This window comes from Mustela erminea, chromosome 2, assembly GCF_009829155.1.
Source record: "Mustela erminea isolate mMusErm1 chromosome 2, mMusErm1.Pri, whole genome shotgun sequence".
Classification (NCBI taxonomy): domain Eukaryota; kingdom Metazoa; phylum Chordata; class Mammalia; order Carnivora; family Mustelidae; genus Mustela; species Mustela erminea.
In genome coordinates this window covers 152,689,747-152,712,639 of record NC_045615.1, presented here as the reverse complement: position 1 = coordinate 152,712,639, position 22,893 = coordinate 152,689,747, and the positions used below count along the sequence as shown (strand labels likewise).

At 38.1% G+C, this 22,893-nt stretch overlaps 1 protein-coding gene across 1 annotated transcript in view; it reads left to right on the top strand.

The window, feature by feature from the left end:
• TMPRSS11D (transmembrane serine protease 11D) overlaps positions 1-22,893 on the top strand; it is a 50,197-nt gene that overhangs the window by 4,461 nt on the left and 22,843 nt on the right. Inside the window, exons 2-3 of the mRNA XM_032332034.1 lie at positions 15,449-15,570; positions 17,500-17,618. Of these exons, the coding sequence (XP_032187925.1) occupies positions 15,449-15,570; positions 17,500-17,618 (241 nt within the window). The remainder of the gene's footprint in view (positions 1-15,448; positions 15,571-17,499; positions 17,619-22,893) is intronic.

Genomic DNA, 22,893 nt, shown 5'->3' with positions numbered 1-22,893 from the left:
TTTTATTGGGAAATCTACCATTCAAAGATGAATTTTTAAAATGAACCCCAAAGTAGTCATTATTTATTAAGAAAAATAACATTTCCAGGTAACACCCTGTCCATTAACTGCCCTCTCCCAACCCTGCCCAATCTGACTGTTATCTAGCATGTTATCTAGATAACACGTATCTAGATAAATGTCCCCAATTTTCTTTACTGTTTTATCATTCATAGACAGATCCCCAAATAACATATCATTCAGTTCTACCTACATCTGAAATTAATATAGATGGAATCAAAATTATGTTTATAAAGTATGTAGTAATTATATATTTATTCACACAGCTATATGATGTTCCACTGTCAGAATATACTCCAACTTACATATCTGCACTTCTGCTATTTTGCCATTACAAATATTGTAGCTCTGAACATTCTCAAATGGACCTCGTGGCACAAAAGTGCCAGAGTTTCTCCTGAAAAATGAATTTTCTGGGTCATAGAGTGTGTGCATGTTTATCTTGAACCTATTCCCTCTTATCCCACTACAAAAAGATTCTCAGCCCTACAGCTGTGAAATAGCTCATAAATAAATCTTTTTTTTTTAAATGAAGGTTTCCAAGTAGCAAGACAGGACCTACTAAAACAGTCTATTGGGATAGTGGATGCAGGAATCTTTGTTGTTGTTGTTTTTTTCAAGCTTCTCAATTGATTCCTATGCACACAAAAACTTGAGAGGAGTTGGCTTAGATGGTAATTGAAGCTGATTGAATGAGCTCAGCTAGAGAGAAAGGAGAACACCCAGGCAGAGCAGGAAGCAACATCAGACATTAAAGGTTAAATAGAGGAGAAGCAACCAGCAAAAGACATTTAAAAGGGGGAACCAGCAGGATAGAAAGAGTATGGAACCATGGAAATTTAAAAATTTTAAAAAAACAGTATTTCAGTTAAAAAAGGATGGCTCAATGGTCGGAAAGGTTGCTAACAGACAGGTGTTTTATACTCCCTCAAAAAGAGAGAAGTGGGGGCGCCTGGGTGGCTCAGTGGGTTAAGCCTCTGCCTTTGGCTTAGGTCATGATCTCAGGGTCATGGGATCGAGCCCCACATCGGGCTCTCTGCTCAGCAGGGAGCCTGCTTCCTCCTCTCTTGTGATCTCTGTCAAATAAATAAATAAATAAATAAATAAATAAAATCTTTAAAAAAAAAAGAAAAAGAGAGAGAGAAAAGTGCCTTAAGGCAAGGACAAGTTTTTTACTACTTTCAAGATGTCCCCAGTGTTTAGCAGAATGATTTTCTAAGTACTCAATTGCTATTGATTTTTCTAACATTTACTTAATAAACACTGTTAATAGTGTGCCCACCATGTCCCGGTCTGCAAAAAATAAAAAATAAAATATAATATCAGAGAATGAGCACAGACAAAAAAAATCAAGAAGCCTTTACATAGCACCACTTAATCTCTCAGCAGGCCAGTTTATTCTGCGTCACGGGAAGTCAGAGTGGTTATTGCTGAAACTCTCTTCCGTTGCTATCATTCTGTGATTCTATAAAATGTTATCACTCTTGAGAAATGCCATTTGTAAAAAAAAAAAAAAAAAAATTATATTATTTTCAGCTAAAGCTGAGTTCTACTGAAAGAAGAATGTAGAATTTACCATTTATTGAACACGGGCCAGAGTTCTAAGCACTTTACAAAGAGCATCCCACTTAATCTCACAACCCTCTGAGGCAGGTAATTATCCTCCTTTTATAAAGTAGGAAACTAAGGCTCTGAGGGGTTTTACCACTTGCCAACAGTCAGTTAGGTCTGTCTAATTACAAAAGTCCTGATTATCACCATTGTGCTATATTATCTTTCTATATTACTTGTGTAATAATTGAAAATACAAGCTTCTGGACAGGGCTGGTGTTTCATAGAATATTTATATAAAAATAGAAGAAACCCAGTAAATGGAGGCACTGGTTCAGGAGTCAGAAAAGAATCCTTATGTATGCCATCTTCATGCCCATGATAGGAGCCATGTTTACAGTATAGACAGGGCCTCACCCCCTTCATCAAATCCAGCCTCGCCATGTACAGCTCCACTCAAAGAACAGACCATTAAGAACTTGGGGAGGTAGAGTGGAGAACTAATCACCAGCAGCGTTTGCCATCATTTATTTGATCAACCACATGCCAACACAGCACCCAGTGCCAGACATAATTCTAATTCTGTTAACGAATGCTTAACTCGTTTGTCCTCACAAAAATCTGGAAGTAGGTACTATCGGTACCTTCATTTTGCAGGTAAGGAAATCAAGGAGGAGTTAGGTAACTTCCCAAGTTCACACAGTAAATAAACGGCAGACGTGGAATTTGAACCCAGTCAACAGAGCCTCCGAGTCTCAGCTCTCAAATGCTCCTGCTCATGGAGGTTCCAGTCTACTAGGGAGAAGAGGTGTGGGGATGGGAGACAGGATAGACCTTGTAAGCAGACAGGCCTGCTTAAGAAACACAGTGTTCGCAAAAACAGAGTGGGCAATAAGAGTAAGCACACCTACCAACAGTAGTGGTCATGGAAATGAGAAGGAGCCTTCCTTTCAAAGGAGGAAAGAACAGTGTGAAGGTGACAACTAAACTCACTGATTCTTTGTTTAATGATGAAGGAGAAAACTGGAGTCCAGAGAAGTGATGTGCCTCATGTCAAGCCGTTTCTCTAACACCTCAGGAGTGTTTTATCCCCACTAGACACACTACTTCCCAAGATAAGTGCTATGTCTGCATGTTTCCCAAGCTCTGAGGGACATATTTTGTTGTGAAGGCCTCCAAAATATTAGTATCGCTGTTCATTTCATTATGACACAAAAATATCCTGGGAAAATAATACTGAGAATCTCAATTCTTTCCTTCTCTTCTATAGACAATCTGGGCAAGGAGCCCCTAGAATTAAATTCAGAAGGGATTTAGTACTAGATGTTTTTTAAAATATATTGATGTAGGGGCGCCTGGGTGGCTCAGTGGGTTAAGCTGCTGCCTTCAGCTCAGGTCATGATCTCAGGGTCCTGGGATCGAGTCCCACATCGGGCTCTCTGCTCAGCAGGGGGCCTGCTTCCCTTCCTCTCTCTGCCTGCTTCTCTGTCTACTTGTAATCTCTGTCTGTCAAATAAATAAATAAAATCTTTAAAAAAAATAGAATAAAATAAAATATATTGATGTAACTAAATACTACTCAAGAGCACTTGAAACAGCTAATCTTGGCTTTTACCCATGATTCATTAGAAGCCATCTTTTTTTCTATGAGAACAATATCATGTACAGATATAGTTAAATAGCACGAACTATGATGAACACATGTGGGGTTCTGAGTTCATTCTCCACTCATCCCCTCCAAGTTACTGGTAATAACTCTCAACTGAGAGAACTATTCCAGGAAATTTCTAGAATCTATCATGCCCAATAACCTATGCCACCCAGATTGTGTTCTTGCTTTAGACCCGTCACTAGTAGATTTTTACTCCTTTAATTTATGCATTTAAAGTTTTTTTTTCTTTCTTCTCCCCCATCATTCATAGCACCCCTTCCCTGCCTCCCTGCTCCCCTCCCCAAGCAAATAACATGAAAAACATGCCACGCCATATATCCTTCCAAACAAACTAAGCAGGATTTGTTTCCTGGCAATTGTTAATTTTTTTTTTTTTTTTTTTTTTTTGTATTTGGGTCTATATGTAATAATCAGATCAAACATTGGGGGATAAAGACATCGGGGGCCAAAAATGCTTCTTTGGACTGTGACATACCAAATTCCCCATGTCAGTGGAACTCCCTTTGTAGAAACAATGAAATATCTAGACACTTTCAATTTAATAATAAAAATCAAGGCACATTGAACTGGAAGTAAAGGCCCCAAATCCTTTACTCACTTATTTTCTGTAAAAAGAAATATGTGTCTAGTTCACTGTTAGGGTCAGTATCTTTTGACAAAGTGGTGAGTTAAGATTTTGAACATTTCATAATGACCTATGACAGAAGAGACCTGTTTACGTCCTTGAACTTTAGGAAACAAAGAAGAAACTAGTATGCCTTCAATAAAGTCACACTTCGATTCTGAATGTACTCTCATCTAATTATATTCAAGGTCTTTGTTACATAAAATATAGTCCTTGGATCAATAACATCAACCTCACCTGGGAGCTTGTTGGAACTGCAGAATCTTGGGCCCAACCCCAGATTTACTAAATTAAAGTGTGCATTTTAATAGGCAACTCACATATACATTAAAATGTAAGAGGCACTAAACAATTACAATTAAAGTTAACAGCTACAGGGTAGTCTTCTAAGTATCCAGAATGGAGAGAGGGGTATGCAAGAAGCATCCTTGCATATTTAAATATGAATAAGCATGCCCTGTAAGCTGGGTGTGTGATAGTTCCCTTGTCTCTCCTGCAGAAACAATGCTTTGGGCAAGTTAGAACTCAGAGAGCAGCATTTTCGTAACAGAGTTCTGGGAACACGGTGTTCCTCAAAATGTTAGGTATTTCAGGAATAAATACTTCTGTGCTCAAACAATCTTGGGAAACATTGCTGTCTAGTCAGATCAGGACACATATGGGAAGGAAGAAACAGGAGAATAGGAGAATGTGCAAAGAACAAATGGGTTTTGTCATTTCAGAGACTGAATTTAAATATAAGTTTTCTCTGGGGTTTTCTTCCCCACCCTGACATATGACAGTAATATGTGTGACACACCCCCATGGATCTAACCAGGCTTATATACAATTCCCCGTATAGTACTTATAACTCCACCCCAAAATATAGGAAAATGCAGCCAGTAAGAGCGATGTTATGCTAGCATTATCTGCTCTAAATTGTGTAAATAAATCATTCCAAAACCTTGATGCTTTAACTATTATTTGTAATAAATTGCTTGTTGTCAACAATAATACACCACTGTATCCCAGTACCTCACTGATAGTTGCTGAAACTTGAACTGAATACCCATTCTGTTGAGTCCTTGTCTGCTTCTCTGAGTTCAAACCCACCCTCATCATCAGTGATTCTCTGACAGCTTAACAATTTTGTTTATTGTAGTAAGTTAACAATTATTTAAAAATGAATTCGATTTTTAATGGCTTTTGAGATGTAATCCTATACCATCAAGTTCACCTGTTTAAGGGTACAATTCAGTTGTTACTAGCATAGTAATGGTAGTTGTACAATCACTGAATTATCCCGATAGATATATTGAAGTTTAAAATTTTCAAGTACTCATTTCCCAAAGAGCATGTAGACAAGAAAATACAACATATTTAGACTGTAATGAATATTTCCTTATAATTTGAGAAAGTTGGCAAAATCATGTTGGTTGCTAATAAATGTTATAGTTCATCTTCAGTCAAAAATAAGGAAAAAAAGGAAAGGAAAGGAAGGGAAATAATAAAGAAGGATGGGAGAAAAACACCTAGTTTTTTGAAAACTAAATCCAGGTAGGACAAAAATGTTGTTTGGAGGAAAATAGACACAGATGCAAAACTTCAACTAAATAATTGTTTATTGCTTAGAACCTGCTAGGTTCAATGGCTTTGTCCACAGCTACACTCTCTAGAGCTCAGAAGAAATTCTGACATTGTACCCTCTGGAGTACATGCTAGACTCTACCTAACAGTAATTAGCAAGGTGATAGGTAACCTGTCTCAGGAATTTCTGTCATAACAGTTGCTGTTGAAACACTAGGCATACATTCTTCAATAATGGTAAAATAAACAAAATATTGTTCCTATAACTTTGTAGGTAGATGACTTCTAGAGAAATATACTTAAAGTATCCACATCATGAAATCTGAGAAGAAATATTTCCATCTATTCCGTTGTTTTCAAATCGCCTATGTAGGGTCTACCTTTGTAGACCATGCCACAGTCTACCATAATGTCAGTGTTTTCATTTGCACACTGAGAAAACTCCATAATCTCAACCACGGAAGCAAGAACCCACCCTCTGGGCAACTGTAGATTCCAGCAAAGATGGCCTTTCTTATAAAAGCAAGTGTATATTAAGTGTAGCAGAGCAGTAATTAGAACATGTCTCTAAGCCCTTAACTGGCTCTATTAGTCAGTAGTCTTCAGACATCTTCTATTAATAATTACACAAGACTAACTCTATAATGTAAATCTCCTAACACCAGGTCTTTATCCCCTTAGAAACATCCCCTTAGAAATATTTTTATAATGTAAAAATTAAACACAATGCTCGAAAGTCAATTAAAAGAATCTTTTATATCTTAAATCTTTTATTTCAAAAATATGACTGGTATTAGAACAAAAAAAACTCATAAAAGAAGAAATCATTTTTAATAGCAAAAATTTCAACATCTGCTTTGTTTATTGCAGAAACATAAGGTGAACATATTAACATGGAAAATATTACAAAACTAAAACTATTTTTTGACTTATCAGGGTCCAAATAAATTAAGATTTGATACACTATGATGGAACATGACCTATAAGACATTCTTTCTCCAGTAGTTGTTTAATTCAGTCTCAATCACTAGGACCCAGTGAAATTTTTCTAAATTAGGTAATAATTGTGGTAAGGTATCTTGAAATACATTTCAATACTATAATAAAATAAAATGGAGAAAGAATGCCCACCGACTTCCAGTATATAAAAATGATTCCTTCAAGTTTAGGACCAATTAGACAAATATGAATAGAGCATCATCAGGGAAGGCATTTCCTCCAGCAGTAAAGGTAGCTTTGCCCTATTGTGGACACATTCTTTCATGGGCTTCATTCTATTCTGTGAATTATTGAAAACAGTCTGAGATCTAGAGTATATCCTGAGTCCTAGGAAAGAAAAAAACTTAAATAGCCTGTGAAGTAATTGAGCCTATATTCTTAACTTCATTGGCAGCAGGATCTCATAAAACATTAACAACTCTCAACTCCACTACTACATGCTTACGTGCAGACACAGACACACGCACGCACCCTCACTCACCTATTAATCATATCAACTTGCAAATTTTGTGAGAAGACTTTGAATCCTGGATGGGCTTTCCCTATAAGTAGCAGATTCCAGAACTTCAGCACATCATTTCAGATCTGCTATATACAGTTGTGAAGTTGTTGCAATGCACAAAATTGCATGGCTCAGGGGAAGATTGAAAGCTGAGGTGGAGACTATGCTCCCTGCCAAGCTGTGCGTCCCAGAGTATAGCTGCATACAGCCCAATGAGCACCCTTTCCTAATTGCCTCTGTCTCCAGAAAAGCTGACTTTTCATAATTCTCACAGTATTACATAAATTAGCTCAGGTCCCTCACAATTTACCCAGCCTCTGTATCCTCAGGAAATATAAAGTGATTTATATCCTCAAGGAATGTAAACTTCTTTAAATGATACCCAAGATAAAAATAAATTAACAAGTAAATCACTGAATTAAAAGAAAATCCAATAGTGCATTTCAAAGGTACATGCACATAAAGCCGTATGGATTTGTGATTCAAGGATAAGATTCTCATCTTCCACATGAACCTAGAGTTTTTAGAAGGCACAATAGCTTAATAAAATAAATATATTCACGAAGTCTTAACTGTGGCACTAACCCTGCCACCATCCAGTTATGCAATCAGAATAATCCTCTTGTGTTTCTCTTTTACACTGCACCCGAGTTTATCAAGAACAAAAAAATAAATAAATAAATAAAAACTTAAGAAAGAAAGAAAAGTATTAGACTAGATCAGTGAAAATTTGCTAGAAATAGGAGAAAGGGGATCCTTTTCTCCCATCCCAAATTCAAACAGAAAAGCTATTCCATTTCATCTGTTTTCCATCTCTGAGCTTCCAACTTTGAATACAGTGTTTCTCAGCAAAAATAATAATAATAATAATAATAAATAAATAAAAATAAATAGGGCACCTGGGTGTCTCAGTGGGTTAAAGCCTCTGCCTTCGGCTCAGGTCATGATCTCAGGGTCCTGGGATCGAGCCCCGCATCAGGTTCTCTGCTCAGCAGGAAGCCTGCTTCCCCCTCTCTCTCTCTCTCTACCTGCCTCTTTGCCTACTTGTGATCTCTGTCTGTCAAATAAATAAATAAAAATCTTAAAAAAAAAATTAAAAATAAAAAATAAAACATTGAATTAGGTAGTCCCTACTGCCTGTCTAATGGTAAACATTGAGTTAATGAAATGGACTACAGTAAGTCCCTTTACGTTGGAACCATTTCTCATAGTCTTCATAACTCCAAAGTATAATGTAAACACATACACATATTCAAATATATGTGTTTGTATATCCTGCTATAGACAAAGGTCTATAGCAATGTTTTTTAACTTTCCATTTCTTAGCATCAACCGTAAGGCAGAGCGATAGAAATGAATAACAACATGATAATTAACAGAAAAATCCCCTCCCATCTGATGTGGCCATTGCAGTTGAGCTTGACAGACCTGGCTTCACATTCCAGCTCCATGGCGTACTAGCTGAGTAAGTAAGCTTCTCTTTCATCATCTGTAACCTAGGCTTATTTACAAGGATTAAATTAAGTGACGTAGAAAAATTCAACACAGTGCCAGGTGCACAGCAAGCACTCATTAGCTAGCAGACATTATTCTCCAGTCTGTATTTTATTTGTCAATATTTAAAGCAAAAAGGCACATCATATAATCCTACATCAAGTCCTTCCAAACTCTAGTTAAATTATTTTTAAACTCTTCTTTGCAGTGTCATTCCTCAATTTTTTCATAAATAAAACCCGATGTGGACTCCGTAATGGGTGTTGTGCTAAGGAGGGGACATGTCCTGACAGACACGATACATGTCTACTTCTCAGAAGTTACAGCCTAGAGGTGGGTGCAGGCAAGAAAACCATTGTTTCCCACATGAAGTAGGAAAAGGACTAGAATAGAGAAATTCACTGGGAATTACAAGATCAGATGAGGGGAAGCTAGGAGAGAAGAAGGTATCTACTTTGAGGGAAAAGAAATACGGTTGAATTACCTTAAGAACAAAATGGGAATCTGCTGGGCAGTTGAGGTATGAGCTTTTCTAGGCAAACGGTCGTCACACACAGCACTGGCTGCCCCATTTGGCCTGGCCGGGTTAAGTAAGTACATGAGGGTATGGCAGGAGCTAAAGAAGCAGAAATGACTGTGAAGGGCTTTCAGTGCCATTTGGAAGGTTTGGATGCCATCCTGAGGATCTTTTTTTTTTTTTTTAAGATTTTATTTATTTGACAGAGAGAGATCACAAATGGGCAGAGAGACAGGCCGGGGGTGGCGGGGGCGGTGGAAACATAGCAGGCTCCCAGCTGAGCAGAGAGCCCGATGCGGGGCTCGATCGCAGGAACCTGAGACCATGACCTGAGCCGAAGGCAGAGGCTTAACCCACTGAGCCACCCAGGCGCCCCCATCCTGAGTATCTTGACAAGCTATAGATAAATTTCAAATGAGGCAGGGGAAGGGGAGAGTGTCAGAACCGAAGATTTAAATTCAAAAATCTCCCTGGAAGGATTTGAAAGGGTTGATTAGAAGGAAGCGAAAATCTTGATTTCAATCTAGATTCCTCTTGTTCCCATATCTCACAGGTGAATCTTCAGCAAATCCTCTAGGGTCCAAATTAAAAGTAGGTCTAAACTAGACACTCCTCACCACCTCCACTCCCACCTGCTCCTCTAAACTACCATCCCTCCTCACCTCAACTACTGACTGACCGAAATCATGCCCCTGCTCCATCCCACCACCCGGTGATCCTATCAGAAAAACAGATGTGATGTCACTCCTTTGCTCAAAACCCTCAAAGACTTTTGATTTCACCCAGAGGGCAGACCAAAGCCCTTATATGCAAAGCCCTAACCGATCCGCGCACCTGCTGACTCTCCGCCCACCTTTCTGACCTTGGCTCTCTCTCACGCCCACACCTCTACCTTGCTCGTTCCACCCCATCTAGCTGCCCTTGCTGTTTCTCAAATTTACAAGCGGAGTTCCTGGCTCAGAGCCTGCTCCTACCTCTGCTGAAACCATTCTTCTCCAGGTACCTTCATAGCTTGCTCTCTCACCAGCTTTAGGCCTTTATTCAAGTATCACCTTCTAGCATGGCCTTTCTTGCCACGCTACCTTAACTTTCAGTGCCACATACACACTTCTTTCCCCACCTCTCTGCTTTTTCCCTTATTTTACTTATTCATTTCTGTCTCCCTTCACCAATTAGAACGGCTGTTTGTCTGTTTCTTTCACTGTATTCCAGCCCCCAGAACATCGAAGTCACTCACCAAATGCGTCTTGCATTAACTAATTAATGACTGTAGTTGATGGAAGCAGGGAGATCCGTTAGGAGGCATCGCAAGTAATACAATTCAGGCGGTAACAGCCAAAATTAAGAACAAAACAGAGGGTATAGAAAAAGAAAGATAAGGATAAGATAAGGATTTTGTGGGACGCCTGGGTGGCTCAGTTGGTTAGGCAGCTGCCTTCAGCTCAGGTCATGATCCCGGCGTCCTGGGATCAAGTCCCACATCGGGCTTCTTGCTCTGCGGGGAGCTTGCTTCTCCCTCTGACTCTGCCTGCCACTCTGTCTGCCTGTGCTCACTCTCGCTCTCTCTCTCTCTGACTAAATAAATAAAATCTTTAAAAAAAAAAAAAAAAAAAAAGATAAGGATTTTGTGGTGACTCTTGAATGCGAGAGAGACCGAGAGCGCAGATGCAGCTAATTCCTAGGTCTCCAACTTAGGGTACCAGGTAGATAGCAGTGAAATTCACCAATTTTAGAAATAGTGCGGAGTGTGTAGTACTGAGGGAAAAGGTCAGTTTCAAGGAGGGTTCCTTTTTTTTCTTCTTAGATTCCACTTTATTTGGTAAAACTCGGAAACTCACAGCCAATTCACAGCATCCCACCTCCTTCCCTCTGAAGAAAGCAGTTCCCCAGAGACACAAAACCTATGGCTTGGGTATCACCCACCATCCCCAGGTTTTATACTTGGGCAACTCAGGACCTGATAGTCAGGCTTCCAGACCCGAAGCTCTCAGGCCACAGAGAAATCAAAAGGAATCTCTCACTTCAGAGACAATGAACCTATCCCACTTGTCTCCTCCCCTTACTCACAGCCTCCCTGGACCCCAGCTTAAATAAAAAGATAGCAGAGGACAATGCATGAGTATCTCACACGCACACACGTGCACACACACACACAGAGCTTCCTTTCTGCCCCAGAGCTGCAGAATCCCTCCCTGGGAGGACAAATGGCAACACCAATCAAGGCTTAGTGGCGCAAAGTGCTGGTTGGAATTCTCTGAGACTGGTAAAAATCCAGAGAGAAAATCTTTCACCTTCACCCCATTCCCAGACCTCTCATATTTAAGGAGGTTGTAAAGCATCCAGAAGATATCTGGTGATAACTAGCAATGATGGCATCAAGCTCAAAGACAGAGGTCTGGGCTGAGGATCTGTCCTAGAAAATGTTATCCTAGGGGTGCCTGGGTGGCTCAGTGGGTTAAAGCCTCTGCCTTTGGCTCAGGTCATGATCCTGGGATCCTGGGATCGAGCCCCGCATTGGGCTGTCTGCTCAGCAGGGAGCCTGCTTCCCTTCCTCTCTCTCTGCCTGCCTCTCTGCCTACTTGTGATCTGTCAAATAAATAAATATATAAAAATCTTTAAAAAAAGAAAATGTTATCCTATAGAGTGCTTGCCAAAACTATGGCATGAACTGGGATTATCGAGGAAGAATGCTTCGCAAGAGAAGACAACTGTGGTCCAAATCTTTGTTATGGTGACACCTGAGATGTAATTTAAAGGACACAAAATTGTCTAAAAGTCCTTTACATGCACATGCATCTGAGTTTACGATTACCCTGTCACAGTTTTCCTCCATTCTTGCAGATAATGGAAATTATTGCCAATGGCTCTATTAATCCACAGCCCTATATTGGCTGTAACTATGGGTCAATGGCAAAGATTAATTAATATTTCTAAATAACGTTGATATATTAATGTAAGATTTACTTTCAAATAAAAATTAAATCAACAATTATTTTATCGCACACTTACTATGTGGAAGACAAAGTCCTCGCGCTCCATGGATGTTGATCCTCTTCCTGACCCCAAATGAAGTCAGAAGAGCTAGGAGTCCCGCAGCTTTCCTGTCTCCCAGAGTGTGAGGAAGAGCACGTGAAAGGAAGTGCGTGTGCTTTGATTCAAACCAACCTCGTTTCAATTTTCAGCTGTCCCTCCTGAGTAATTTTGAGTTATTTACTCTCTAAGCCTCACTTTCCCGATCTTCAAAACAGGATCATAATACCTGCGTTATAGCTGCGAAGACCGTCGATACACATGTGCAGTGCCTGACACTTAGACTCTCAAAACTATAGAATAAGTTCTGCAGCATCAATGTAACTCTTCCAAGTTAATAAAAGAGAGCAAACAAGAGGGGGAAGCTGGTTAAACATGTTAGAACTGAATTATTTGTTTTGCTTCGTTCAAAGGCAATCTCACTGATCAGGAACAGGCTTTAAAAGCAGTTATTTTCTTGCACAGATTTCCATTACATTGCCTCAAAATTCAGTGTTTGCAAATATGTTATCTCCAATAGTTTCAAAGTAAATACTGTGCACAATTTAGTTTGTGTTGGCATAAGCTCTGTAATCACCCATATACAGAGGTTCAATGACAAGTTGCACTACCAGCAGAAGAGTAGATATTTCTTCAGTGGTTTCTACACGGTGCAACAACCCATTCTTATGCAATTAATTATGGCTTGTGGGATTAAGGTGATTTGAGCTCCACGCCCTTTGTTTATTGAGTCATATGTCTCCTGGTGCTTTTTAGTCATTGAGTTTAAGGTGTTTTCCATGAACTGAAGCAAAGTTGGCGATAAAGTCATTCCCATGGCCTTATCCAAGCTAAACCAGCACATGCTGACTCCAGCCCTTGTGTTTTTTCAACCTTCAACTTCTTGTTTCTCACCACTTCTCTCTCCACACTCATAAGTCTTGACACATTAGTTCATCTCTGGTTGAGGAGAATGATCTACCAGTTTGGAAATTATTCAGACTTTTGGGTTTACCCCAGACTCCAACTCTGTCTCCTTTTGACTCTGCCACTACTCAACAGCCACTACCATTTACTGAAATCACAAATGCCAAACACCGTGCATCTGTGATTGTGTGTGATTTGCACAGTGACCACATATGGTAACAGGTGAGTAAACTGAGTCTCAAAAATCAACAAATGCCAAAGTGCCAATTTTCTCCAATCTGAAGGTTAACGCAGTGGTGGTTTCCTAGTGCTGGACTCTGGACCAGCGTCAGTGGAAGTCAGTGTTCACGTATAGCAAAATGAACAAAGAGCAATGCAGTAAAAAAGATATCATAAAACTAAAGCTACGTTATTCATATTTTGCTAGCCTGAGACTATGTCCTTCCTACTTTTAGGCAAGTAAATGCCCCTTCGTTAGATGATGTTTGAGCATGGTCAATTTTTGTATGATTAATGTGTTTGTTCAACAAAATTGAAAGTTGGCAAGTCCCAGTCTGCCTCCAACAATCTCTTGATATGTTACTGGTCTCAGAACCACAGAATACTATGTGCCGGTGATATACTATAAAATACCAGGAAGTGTTTCTGAGTCATGGAGAGCCCAAACAACAACAGGCAGCCCTACTATGAAAACTAAATGTCTGCAAATCACTGACCCTCAGTGCATTCTATTCACACTTACACCAGAAGATTGGCAAAACAAATAGGAAAAATGAGAAACTATAATCTTGTTAAGTGTAACTATTTTTCAGCTATGTTAAGGCTTTATTTTTTTTTAAGATTTTTTATTTATTTATTTGACAGACAGAGATCACAAGTAGGCAGAGAGGCAGGCAGAGAGAGATGGGGGAAGCAGGCTCCTGGCTGAGCAGAGAGCCCGATGAGAGGCTTGATCCCAGCAAGCTGAGAGCATGACCAGAGCCAAAGGCAGAGGCCCAACCCACTGAGCCACCCAGGTGCCCTATGTTAAGGCTTTAAATCTGAAACGTGCTCAAAGTTAACACTGCAACAAACTTATGAATATCATAAATATTTATGAATCATCTATTTACAGCAGTTACTCTGCAAAGTGTCCGAAACAGAAGCATGCATACTATCTTTCCCCTCCAGTGGCACACCGCCTAGTAGACAATCTATTTAACTAGAAATATATTTCCTAACATAACCTCCTTAATATTCAAGACAGCATGTGAGGCAGATTTTTTTTTTAAGATTTTGTTTATTTATTTGACAGACAGAAATCACAAATAGGCTGAGAGGCAGGCAAAGAGAGAGGCGGAGGCAGGCTCCCCGCCGAGCAGAGAGCCCGATGTGGGGCTCGATCCCAGGACCCTGGGATCATGACCTGAGCCAAAGGTAGAGGCTTTAACCCACTGAGCCACCCAGGCCCCCCAAGACAGATATTATTAATCCCACTTCTCAGGCTAGGAAAGTCTTAGAGGAATGACAATATGACCTCCAAGCAAACAAGGGAGAAAAGAGAAATTCACACTTAGTTCTTCTAGTTACCTCCCTAGCGCAAGTGTATGTGGCTGTGGGGAGGGAGGCAGGGAAGAAGACAGTACCTGGATCATGTGCTTAATAGTAATCACCAGATACCATATTAGTACAAATCTACTGGCTTGCACTGTAGTTTGTAAATTCATTGGGGAAAAAAATAATAAATCACACAAATCTTCTGCTGTTGGGACAGTTCTAATTCATTTCAGAGGTGAATTTCAGAGTTCAGGCTTGTTATTCTCCAGGACCTGAGCACTCAACCTCTGGTCACACCCCCATTTTTAATAATACAGAGAATATGCAGGGAGGAATGCTACTGTTCTGACTCCCTCCACCCCTCTCCCCTCCCAGAAGGACTCCTCTTCCGTATACCACTGGGGATGGTACCCAGCTAAGAGAGCTCTACCATACCTAGTAAGTGTCCAACATAAGGTCTTGGGAAGACAAAAAAACAGTACAATTAATTGTTACTCTTGAGAACCTCATCAAATGACAGAGGAAGGGAAATCATTGCAAAGCATAAGTCCGATTTACTTATGCTTCTATCAAACTACCAAAATGTCAGCATTTTCGTGCTGAAAAAAAATTTGAAAGAAAAGTCACTAAGGTTCTCGTCAAGTGGGGTACCTGGGTGGCTCAGTGGGTTAAAGCCTCTGCCTTCGGCTCAGGTCATGATTCCAGGGTCCTGGGATCAAGCCCCGCATTGGACTCTCTGCTTAGCGTGGAGCCTGCTTCCTCCTCTCTCTCTGCCTGCCTCTCTGCCTACTTGTGATCTCTGTCTGTCAAATAAATAAATAAAATCTTTTTAAAAAAAAAAAAAAGGTCCTGGTCAAGAATCACATGGTTTCCTATATGGAGAGCTACGTTCATACTAAAAGACAAAGGAAGATAGAAAATGTTCATAACCTACAGTAATGGCTTCCCTGAATCAAAGGTTAGTTTTTGATCATTTTCTCTTTTTTTAAGGCCAGCACGGGTGCCCTCAACCTCAAGATTCCTGAATCCGTATGTAGTGTGTTTTGTTGTGGTGGCAGGGGTGGTAATCTTGGCGGTAACCGTAGCTCTACTCATCTACTTTTTAGCTTTTGGTAAGTACTAGAACACTAAAAGGACCACTTTCCAAACCAAATAACTAAATATACCTTCAGATGAAACGTTTGGCATTCTTCCTTTTATAGCCACTATTATTTTTTAATATGATGTAATTGTATGTCTTATATATCCCTAAATACATGTTTGTGTCTATATTTCCCTCAATTAGTAGTTTTTTCTCTTCTTTTTTTTTTTAGAATAAACAGTATTACCCAGACAAGAATTATTCTAGCCAAAGGAAAAAAAAATCTCTTGATTCTTTTCTGATACTAGAATTTGCCGATTTTGTTTTCTCATTTAATATCATGATTTCCACTGAAAAACTGTAAAAGTGAAATATTGCAAAGAATTTTAAGTTTCAACCTTAAAAATTTGGAAGTATATGTTAATCATGATCTTTCTCCTCATAAAACAGGAGAAAAACAAATTTTAAAAAGGACCTGTTCTTTTATTATTTCTCTTAGTATTATTATATCACAAAAATAAAGGACACATGGACAAGAAACAATATAAAGAATACAGGATACCCTGCTTACTCACAAACAATGTTCTTTAATATCTCAGTGAACATTCTTTCAGATGTTTTAATGTAGATAAAGAAAATTGTGTCTAATTCCCTATATAATATATGCTATAATGTGCTTTTTTCATCTAAAAATGCATTTTGGGATTATTTTATTTCAACTATAATTCTGTTAAATCATTTAAATCATATGTGTGGGTATGAATGAATGTAGAGAGACAGAGAGAATATAATTTATTATATATTCTATAGTAAATAGGCAAAAATGCATATTTATGTGAAAGCTGAAAAATTCTCAATGGCACAATAAAATTACCAGCATTAGGAAAACCAGTAATAATAAATAATCTTTTCAGTCAATCTAATTATAAAATTGTGGCTACATTTTTCTGTCAAATCACCTGGGGACAGTTACATCTAAGGTGAATTACAGAGGTAAGACACCTCAAGTTCCCAATTAAATTAATCAATTTTCACTTTTAGTTGTACCACATTGTCACACAAGTAGAAGAGTCTAGGTTCATCCTCTGCAGAATGTGTCCCAGTAACCATTTATGGCCCTTAAAAGACTTACCCCTCCACCACAAAGGACTATACTACCCTTCCACCAGGATCTCTAACTCTTTCCCCAATATACATACTTTTCTGCATGAATTATGCTTATGAATGATCAAAGATTTTTCCTGAGACAGGTTAGGTTATTATATCCACGTTCATAATGTTTCTAAGATGTATACAGTATGTCTTAGAAATATTTACTTTCTTCACCCAACTGAATATGTCCTCTGGCAGACATTTTTTGGTGGAAATAATTCACACTGGACAACCTATTAGTTATTTTATTCAAACGTTTATTTTCTAGCTTACTCTAAAAAACTAACAAGTCACTAATTCCTCTAAAATAATTATTTTTTGAAACAATTCTTAAAATATTCAGAATTACTTTGGGTTATTCTTTAGTGATAAATGAATAATAGCCTATTATAGACATTCATTAATACTTCTTGATGAATAAATCTGCAATCACAAATCTCCCTAAAATATAGTTAAAATGAAAATTATGATACTTCTGATCACTTTAATTTCACAAATAATGCTGCTCTGATTTTCCTACATCCTTAACAGTTTCAGATATGTCAGTTTTTTAAAAACTGAAAGAAAAATAATTTTATTATAGTTTCATTTATAGTAAGTTTAGGGTTTTCTTTAAGAGAAGCAAAAAAAAATTTTTTGGATAAGATACTATTCAACTCTTCTAGGAGAAAGAGAATCATGAAAACAACTATTCATTTAAGAGAAGCAAATTTTTTAATTATATAATAGAGCATCCTATAATCCTGGATAAATTAAAGTTTAAAGTACTTAGTAGTGAGACTAATTCTGCCTTTTCTTTGCTTTACAGATCAAAAGTCTTACTTTTACCATAGCAGCTTTAAAATCCTAAATGTCAAATATAGTAATCAGTTAAATTCACCAGGTACACAGGAATATAGGGCTTTGAGTGGAAGAATTGAATCTATGGTAAGTTAATGTTTGTCTTTGCTCTTTATTCTGTCATAAAACAAATTTGGTAACAAATCTAACATGTTGTGATCTATTTGTAACTTCTAAATGCTCTGCATATTTTTCATCCCTGAATACTGAAGGATGTGTTTCTTTGTGCTTTTTCCAAGTTAATTTGCTAGTATACTGATTCTTCTTTACTTTTTTTTTTTTAAGTCATGAGTGAAAAGTGCTAGAAGGCTCTTGAGTAAATTCATATTTTATATGATTATGACTTCAAAGGCTGGAAGTTTGCAGTTCATGCAAGTTGAGCATTTACTACTGCTCCCCTTGAGATTGCCTTTTTAAATCCTTTCCATTTGGCTTTCTTTCCTTTCTTCTTACCCAACTAAATACATAGGGAGCAGGTGTTAAATGACATGTTTGCACATCAATAATAACATAGTTTAGACAACATCCTACTCTGGCTCAGTGATAGACATAGGAAATATGCAAAGCAAGGTCAGGCTTTAATCTCACAAGTGGACCCTTGCATTCATTTATGACCATGGACCAGAATCTGGCCTTAGCTCACACAGTCAGAATTGACCAGTCTTGAGGTCTTACTTAGCTTTTAAAGAGTCTTAAGAATATAAATTAATCCAATGTCTCTAAAACTTTAGCATGTAACAGAATCACCTGGCAGGCTTGTCAAATCACATATTTCTAGGCTCTGATGTCAGAGTCTCTGATTCAATAAGCCTGGGGTGAACTCAAGAATTTGCATTTCTAAGTTCCCAGGTGATGATGATGCTTACGGTCCAAGGACCACACTTTGGGAACCATTAAGTTGATCTGTAATGAGAAATCTTGTGACTGGGAAACTAAATATTGGCTCATCTAACACATTTTTCCCCAGAGGCAAACTTCGCTAGAAGCCAAGTTATGGAACAACTGCTTAGCTTAATGGGATTAGAGCAAGGGAAGTTAGGTATATCATTTAAATGTTTAATGAGATCAGAAGAAACAGCTGAATCAGTTGATTTGGGAAGAGAATCTATGAGAGTCCCTACGATTTTCCTTGTTTTTGAGAATCTTGACAGTTTTGCAGAGTACTGGCCAGTCATCTTGTAAAATCCCACAACTGGGCCTTTTTTGTTTGTTTGTTTTCTCTTGCTTAGAGTGGAGTTTGGGGAGGGAGGAAGACCAAAGAGGAAAAGTATCATTTTCATTCCATCACACGAAGGGGGTTCATTACACTGTCAGTCACCGTCAACTTGATCACCCAGCTGAAGTGTTTGTGAGGTTTCTACATCGTACAGTCATTCCCTCCCTTAACCACACTGCACTCTTTGAAAGAAAGACACCGTGTCTAAGCCACACATAAGAAGTAGAGGAGCAGGGAGTTATGCTTTGAATATTTGAAGGATGTTTTAAATTCCTCTGTTTTTCTATTCTCCCCATGTATTTATTCAACCACTTGCTTACATCAATATAGTGTTCCCTGCATTTTTAAGATTAATTCTTAGGCTGCACTCCAGAAATGCCCCAGTTTACATTCTCACCCACATTACGTAAGTGCACACGGGTACGCTTCTTTCCCCATGGCATTAACGTGCGGCGTCGTAAATCATTTTAATTGTTGCTAATTCAGAAGGTGAGAAGTGATAGCTCACTAGCACTAATTATTTTGGTTTGCATTTCCTTAATTACTAAGATTTAATCTGTCTTCCTATATGAATAGGTCATTTTTACAACCTCGTTTGTGAATTGCCTGATCACGACCTTGCCCATTTTCTTACTGGAGCACTTGTCTATTTTATGTGGATTTGGGGAAAAAAAAAAAAAAGACTTGTAACTTGTACTTATTAGAATATTTAAGTTGCCAGTCATTCACATTGCATATATTTCTCTAACAATATGACTTAACTCTCAATCTTGTTTATAATACAGGGGGTTTTTAATGTTAAACATTTAATTTTTCATATAGCCAAATTATCAATCCTTTGTATGAGTTCTCCCTTTTGTGTTAGGTTAAAAATGCTTTCTCCACTCTAAATACTCTTTAAAATATTCATTTTCATTTTCTTTTTTTTTATGATTTTTATTTATTTATTTGACAGACAGAGATCATAAGTAGGCAGAGAGGCAGGCAGAGAGAGAGGAGGAAGCAGGCTCCTCGTTGAGCAGAGAGCCGATGTGGGGCTTGATCCCAGGACCCTGGGATCATGACCTGTGCCGAAGGCAGAGGCTTTAACCCACTGAGCCACCCAGGTGCCCCTTCATTTCCTTTTTATAATTTTATTATTTCAGTTTTTATAATTTTATCTTTTATTCATCTGTAATTTACTTTGCAATAAGGTAGAGATCCAACTTTATCCCCCAAAATAGCTAGGTGGTGGTACCAAAACCATGTGTTTAATAGTGCAATGGGTATATTTGCCATGCCACTTTTATTGTACACAAATTTCTCCTTTTCTTTTTTCTGTACCTCCTTGTCTTCACTGACTAATCTTTACCCATACCAGTACCAAACTATTTGGAGTACTGTGGTTTTACAATATACTTAAACAACTAGCAGAGAAAGTTTTCCCTTGAAATTCTTCAGATGTATGATTTCCACACTCTGATTTCTTTATCTTTCAGTAAAAACACTTTAAACATTTAAAACGCCTTATGAATAATACTCTACTGCAGTGCTAATTTATGGTTTACAAAGCACTCTCTAACCTTCAGTTCACGACGGCCAAATGAATTAACAAATCATTTTTATAGATGGATAAAGTAAAGGTTGTGAGATTAGGAAACATGTTTAAATGTCAATCACCTGTAGAGTGGTAGAATCAGTATTCAAACCAAGGGCTTCTGACTCCAGATCCAAGGATCATACCATTTCCCAATGGTAACCTGAGTCCCATCATCATCCTTGTCCCACAAACAACCCATTATACTTAATGAACAATAGAATAGTCCCAGAATCTTCTGTTTTATTAGGCAATTCATGTCTCTTTTCTGGCTCTCAATTTACTCATCAGTGAAATAAAATCATTGGACCAGATGATTTTTATGGTATATTCTAACTCAAAAAGTCCATCATTTTCTGATTTTCAAGCAAAATATTCACTCATTTGCTTTTCCTACCCTGCTTTTCTGGCCACTTCTCTGTGTCCTTACAGGATCACCCTCTTCTGTGCTGACATTCAAAGCTGAAATCCCCCAAGGCTTTGACTTCGCTCTCCTCTCCAGTCACACTGTTGTGTATTTGTAGATGATCGCATCCATGTGCACTACTTCAACTAATACTTATCTAATGACTCACTTGGTCTCAAGCCCAGACATTTCTTCTGTATTTCAGACTGTTTCATCCAACTACCTGCTTAATATCTCTACTTGGTTTTTTTTTATCTCAAATGTATTATGTCTTAAAATCAAATTCATGATTTCCCCATACCATACCAGCCTTCGTCCAACAATCCTGTCCCAATGTCACTCATTAAGTTTTCCAAAGCAAAAACCTAGAATTCATCTTTGACCTACTGCCCTTTATCATTCCAAATATCCAATCCATCACCAATCCCTGTAGGTTTTATTCCCCTCTATTTCCTTCATTTCCATTCAATTCTCTTCATACCTAACACCATGCCCTTCCAAAACCATCATGATGTAATTTTACAGATGGAAAAACTGAGAAGAAGAAAGGTTACAAGGCTCATTCAAGTTCTTATAGCAAGCCAACTTATCTGTGTTCTCCGTCAACTTCCTTTTCCACTGTGCTATTGGAATTGTCTACAGTCATCTGCTCACTGATTTTCTGTGAACTGATAAGTTCTAGTGAAACTGATAAGTTAGAACTGATATTAGAACTGATATCAGAACTGATAAGTTTTAATGAAAGGGCCAATTACATTGTATTCTGGAAAATCCAAAATCTTATCTATAGTCTTCTTCTTTTATCCTTGTATTTTGATATCAACCAATTAATCAATTTGTTTTCTTTACGTTGCTTATTATCTTAGTCATCACTAAAGTTTTCCACATAACAAAAATGTCATAATTAAGGTGGATTTTTTAACTTTGGTCCAGTCTAGCCTGTGCAGGTGTAGTGCCAAACCATAAATTAAAATATAATCACAGGAAACGTCAATCCAGATTTTACCAATTCCTTCAGCTTTAGGTCAATTCCTTTTACTTCTGTTAAAATCAAGTAAAACTAAAGTTAAACCGTTTATTAAAATACCTCCTATAATAGTATATTAACAAGCATATTAAAATTCATCTTTCTTTGTAGTTAACTGGAATATAGTTCACCAAATAACAGGAACTGTTAATTCTAGTTCATAGAATTTGGGGAGGTTTTTTTTTTTTTTCTTTCTCAACATTACTAATATTTCCTAAATTTTTAAAAAAAGGAACATGAGCTATTTCCATAAAACTCATAGTCTCATTATTCTTTGAAGTGTCCAAAGTTGTCTGAAAAGAAAGAAAATCATCGTTTTGTCGCATTACTGGCAGTCTGATACCAGCCTATAGGAATGGATATTTTAAAAGATACAAAGTGGTGTAATAAAGATTGCATTAACTTTACAGTCTCAAGAAGGATTGGTTTCAAATCCTGGCTTACTCTAATATTCAGCACACTACTTAGTCTCCATGTCCACATCTCCCTTTTTGCTGCCTCACAGTACAAGTCAATGGAATTCCCTCCCACATTAGGAAACCTCAGTACCTCTGACTAACCCTGCATCATGGGAGAACCATTCCAGTCACAGAACCACCCATAGTTCACTGTAAAGCTGAGCTTTATAACTCAAGAGCACCATCCTTGGTGGGAATGAAAAATGATGTAGGGGATCTTGGTTCTTTCCACAATCTGGTGATTGTGGCCAGTGCTGCTATGAACACTGGGGTACAGATGGCCCTTCTTTTCACTACATCTGTATTTTGGGGCTAAATACCCAATAGTGCAATTGCAGGGTCATAGGGTAGCTCTATTTTTAATTTCTTACCTTTAACAGACAAATAGATAAAGAAGATATGGTCCATATATACAATGGAGTATTATGCCTCCATCAGAAAGGATGAATACCCAACTTTTGCATCAACATGGATGGGACTGGAGGAGATTATGCTGAGTGAAATAAGTCAAGCAGAGAAAGTCAATTATCATATGGTTTCACTTACTTGTGAGGCATAAGGAATAACAGAGGACATTAGGAGAAGGAAAGGAAAAGTGAATTCGGGGAAATCAGAGGGGGAGATGAATCATGAGAGACTGTGGACTCTGAGAAACAAACTGAGGGTTTTGGAGGGGAGC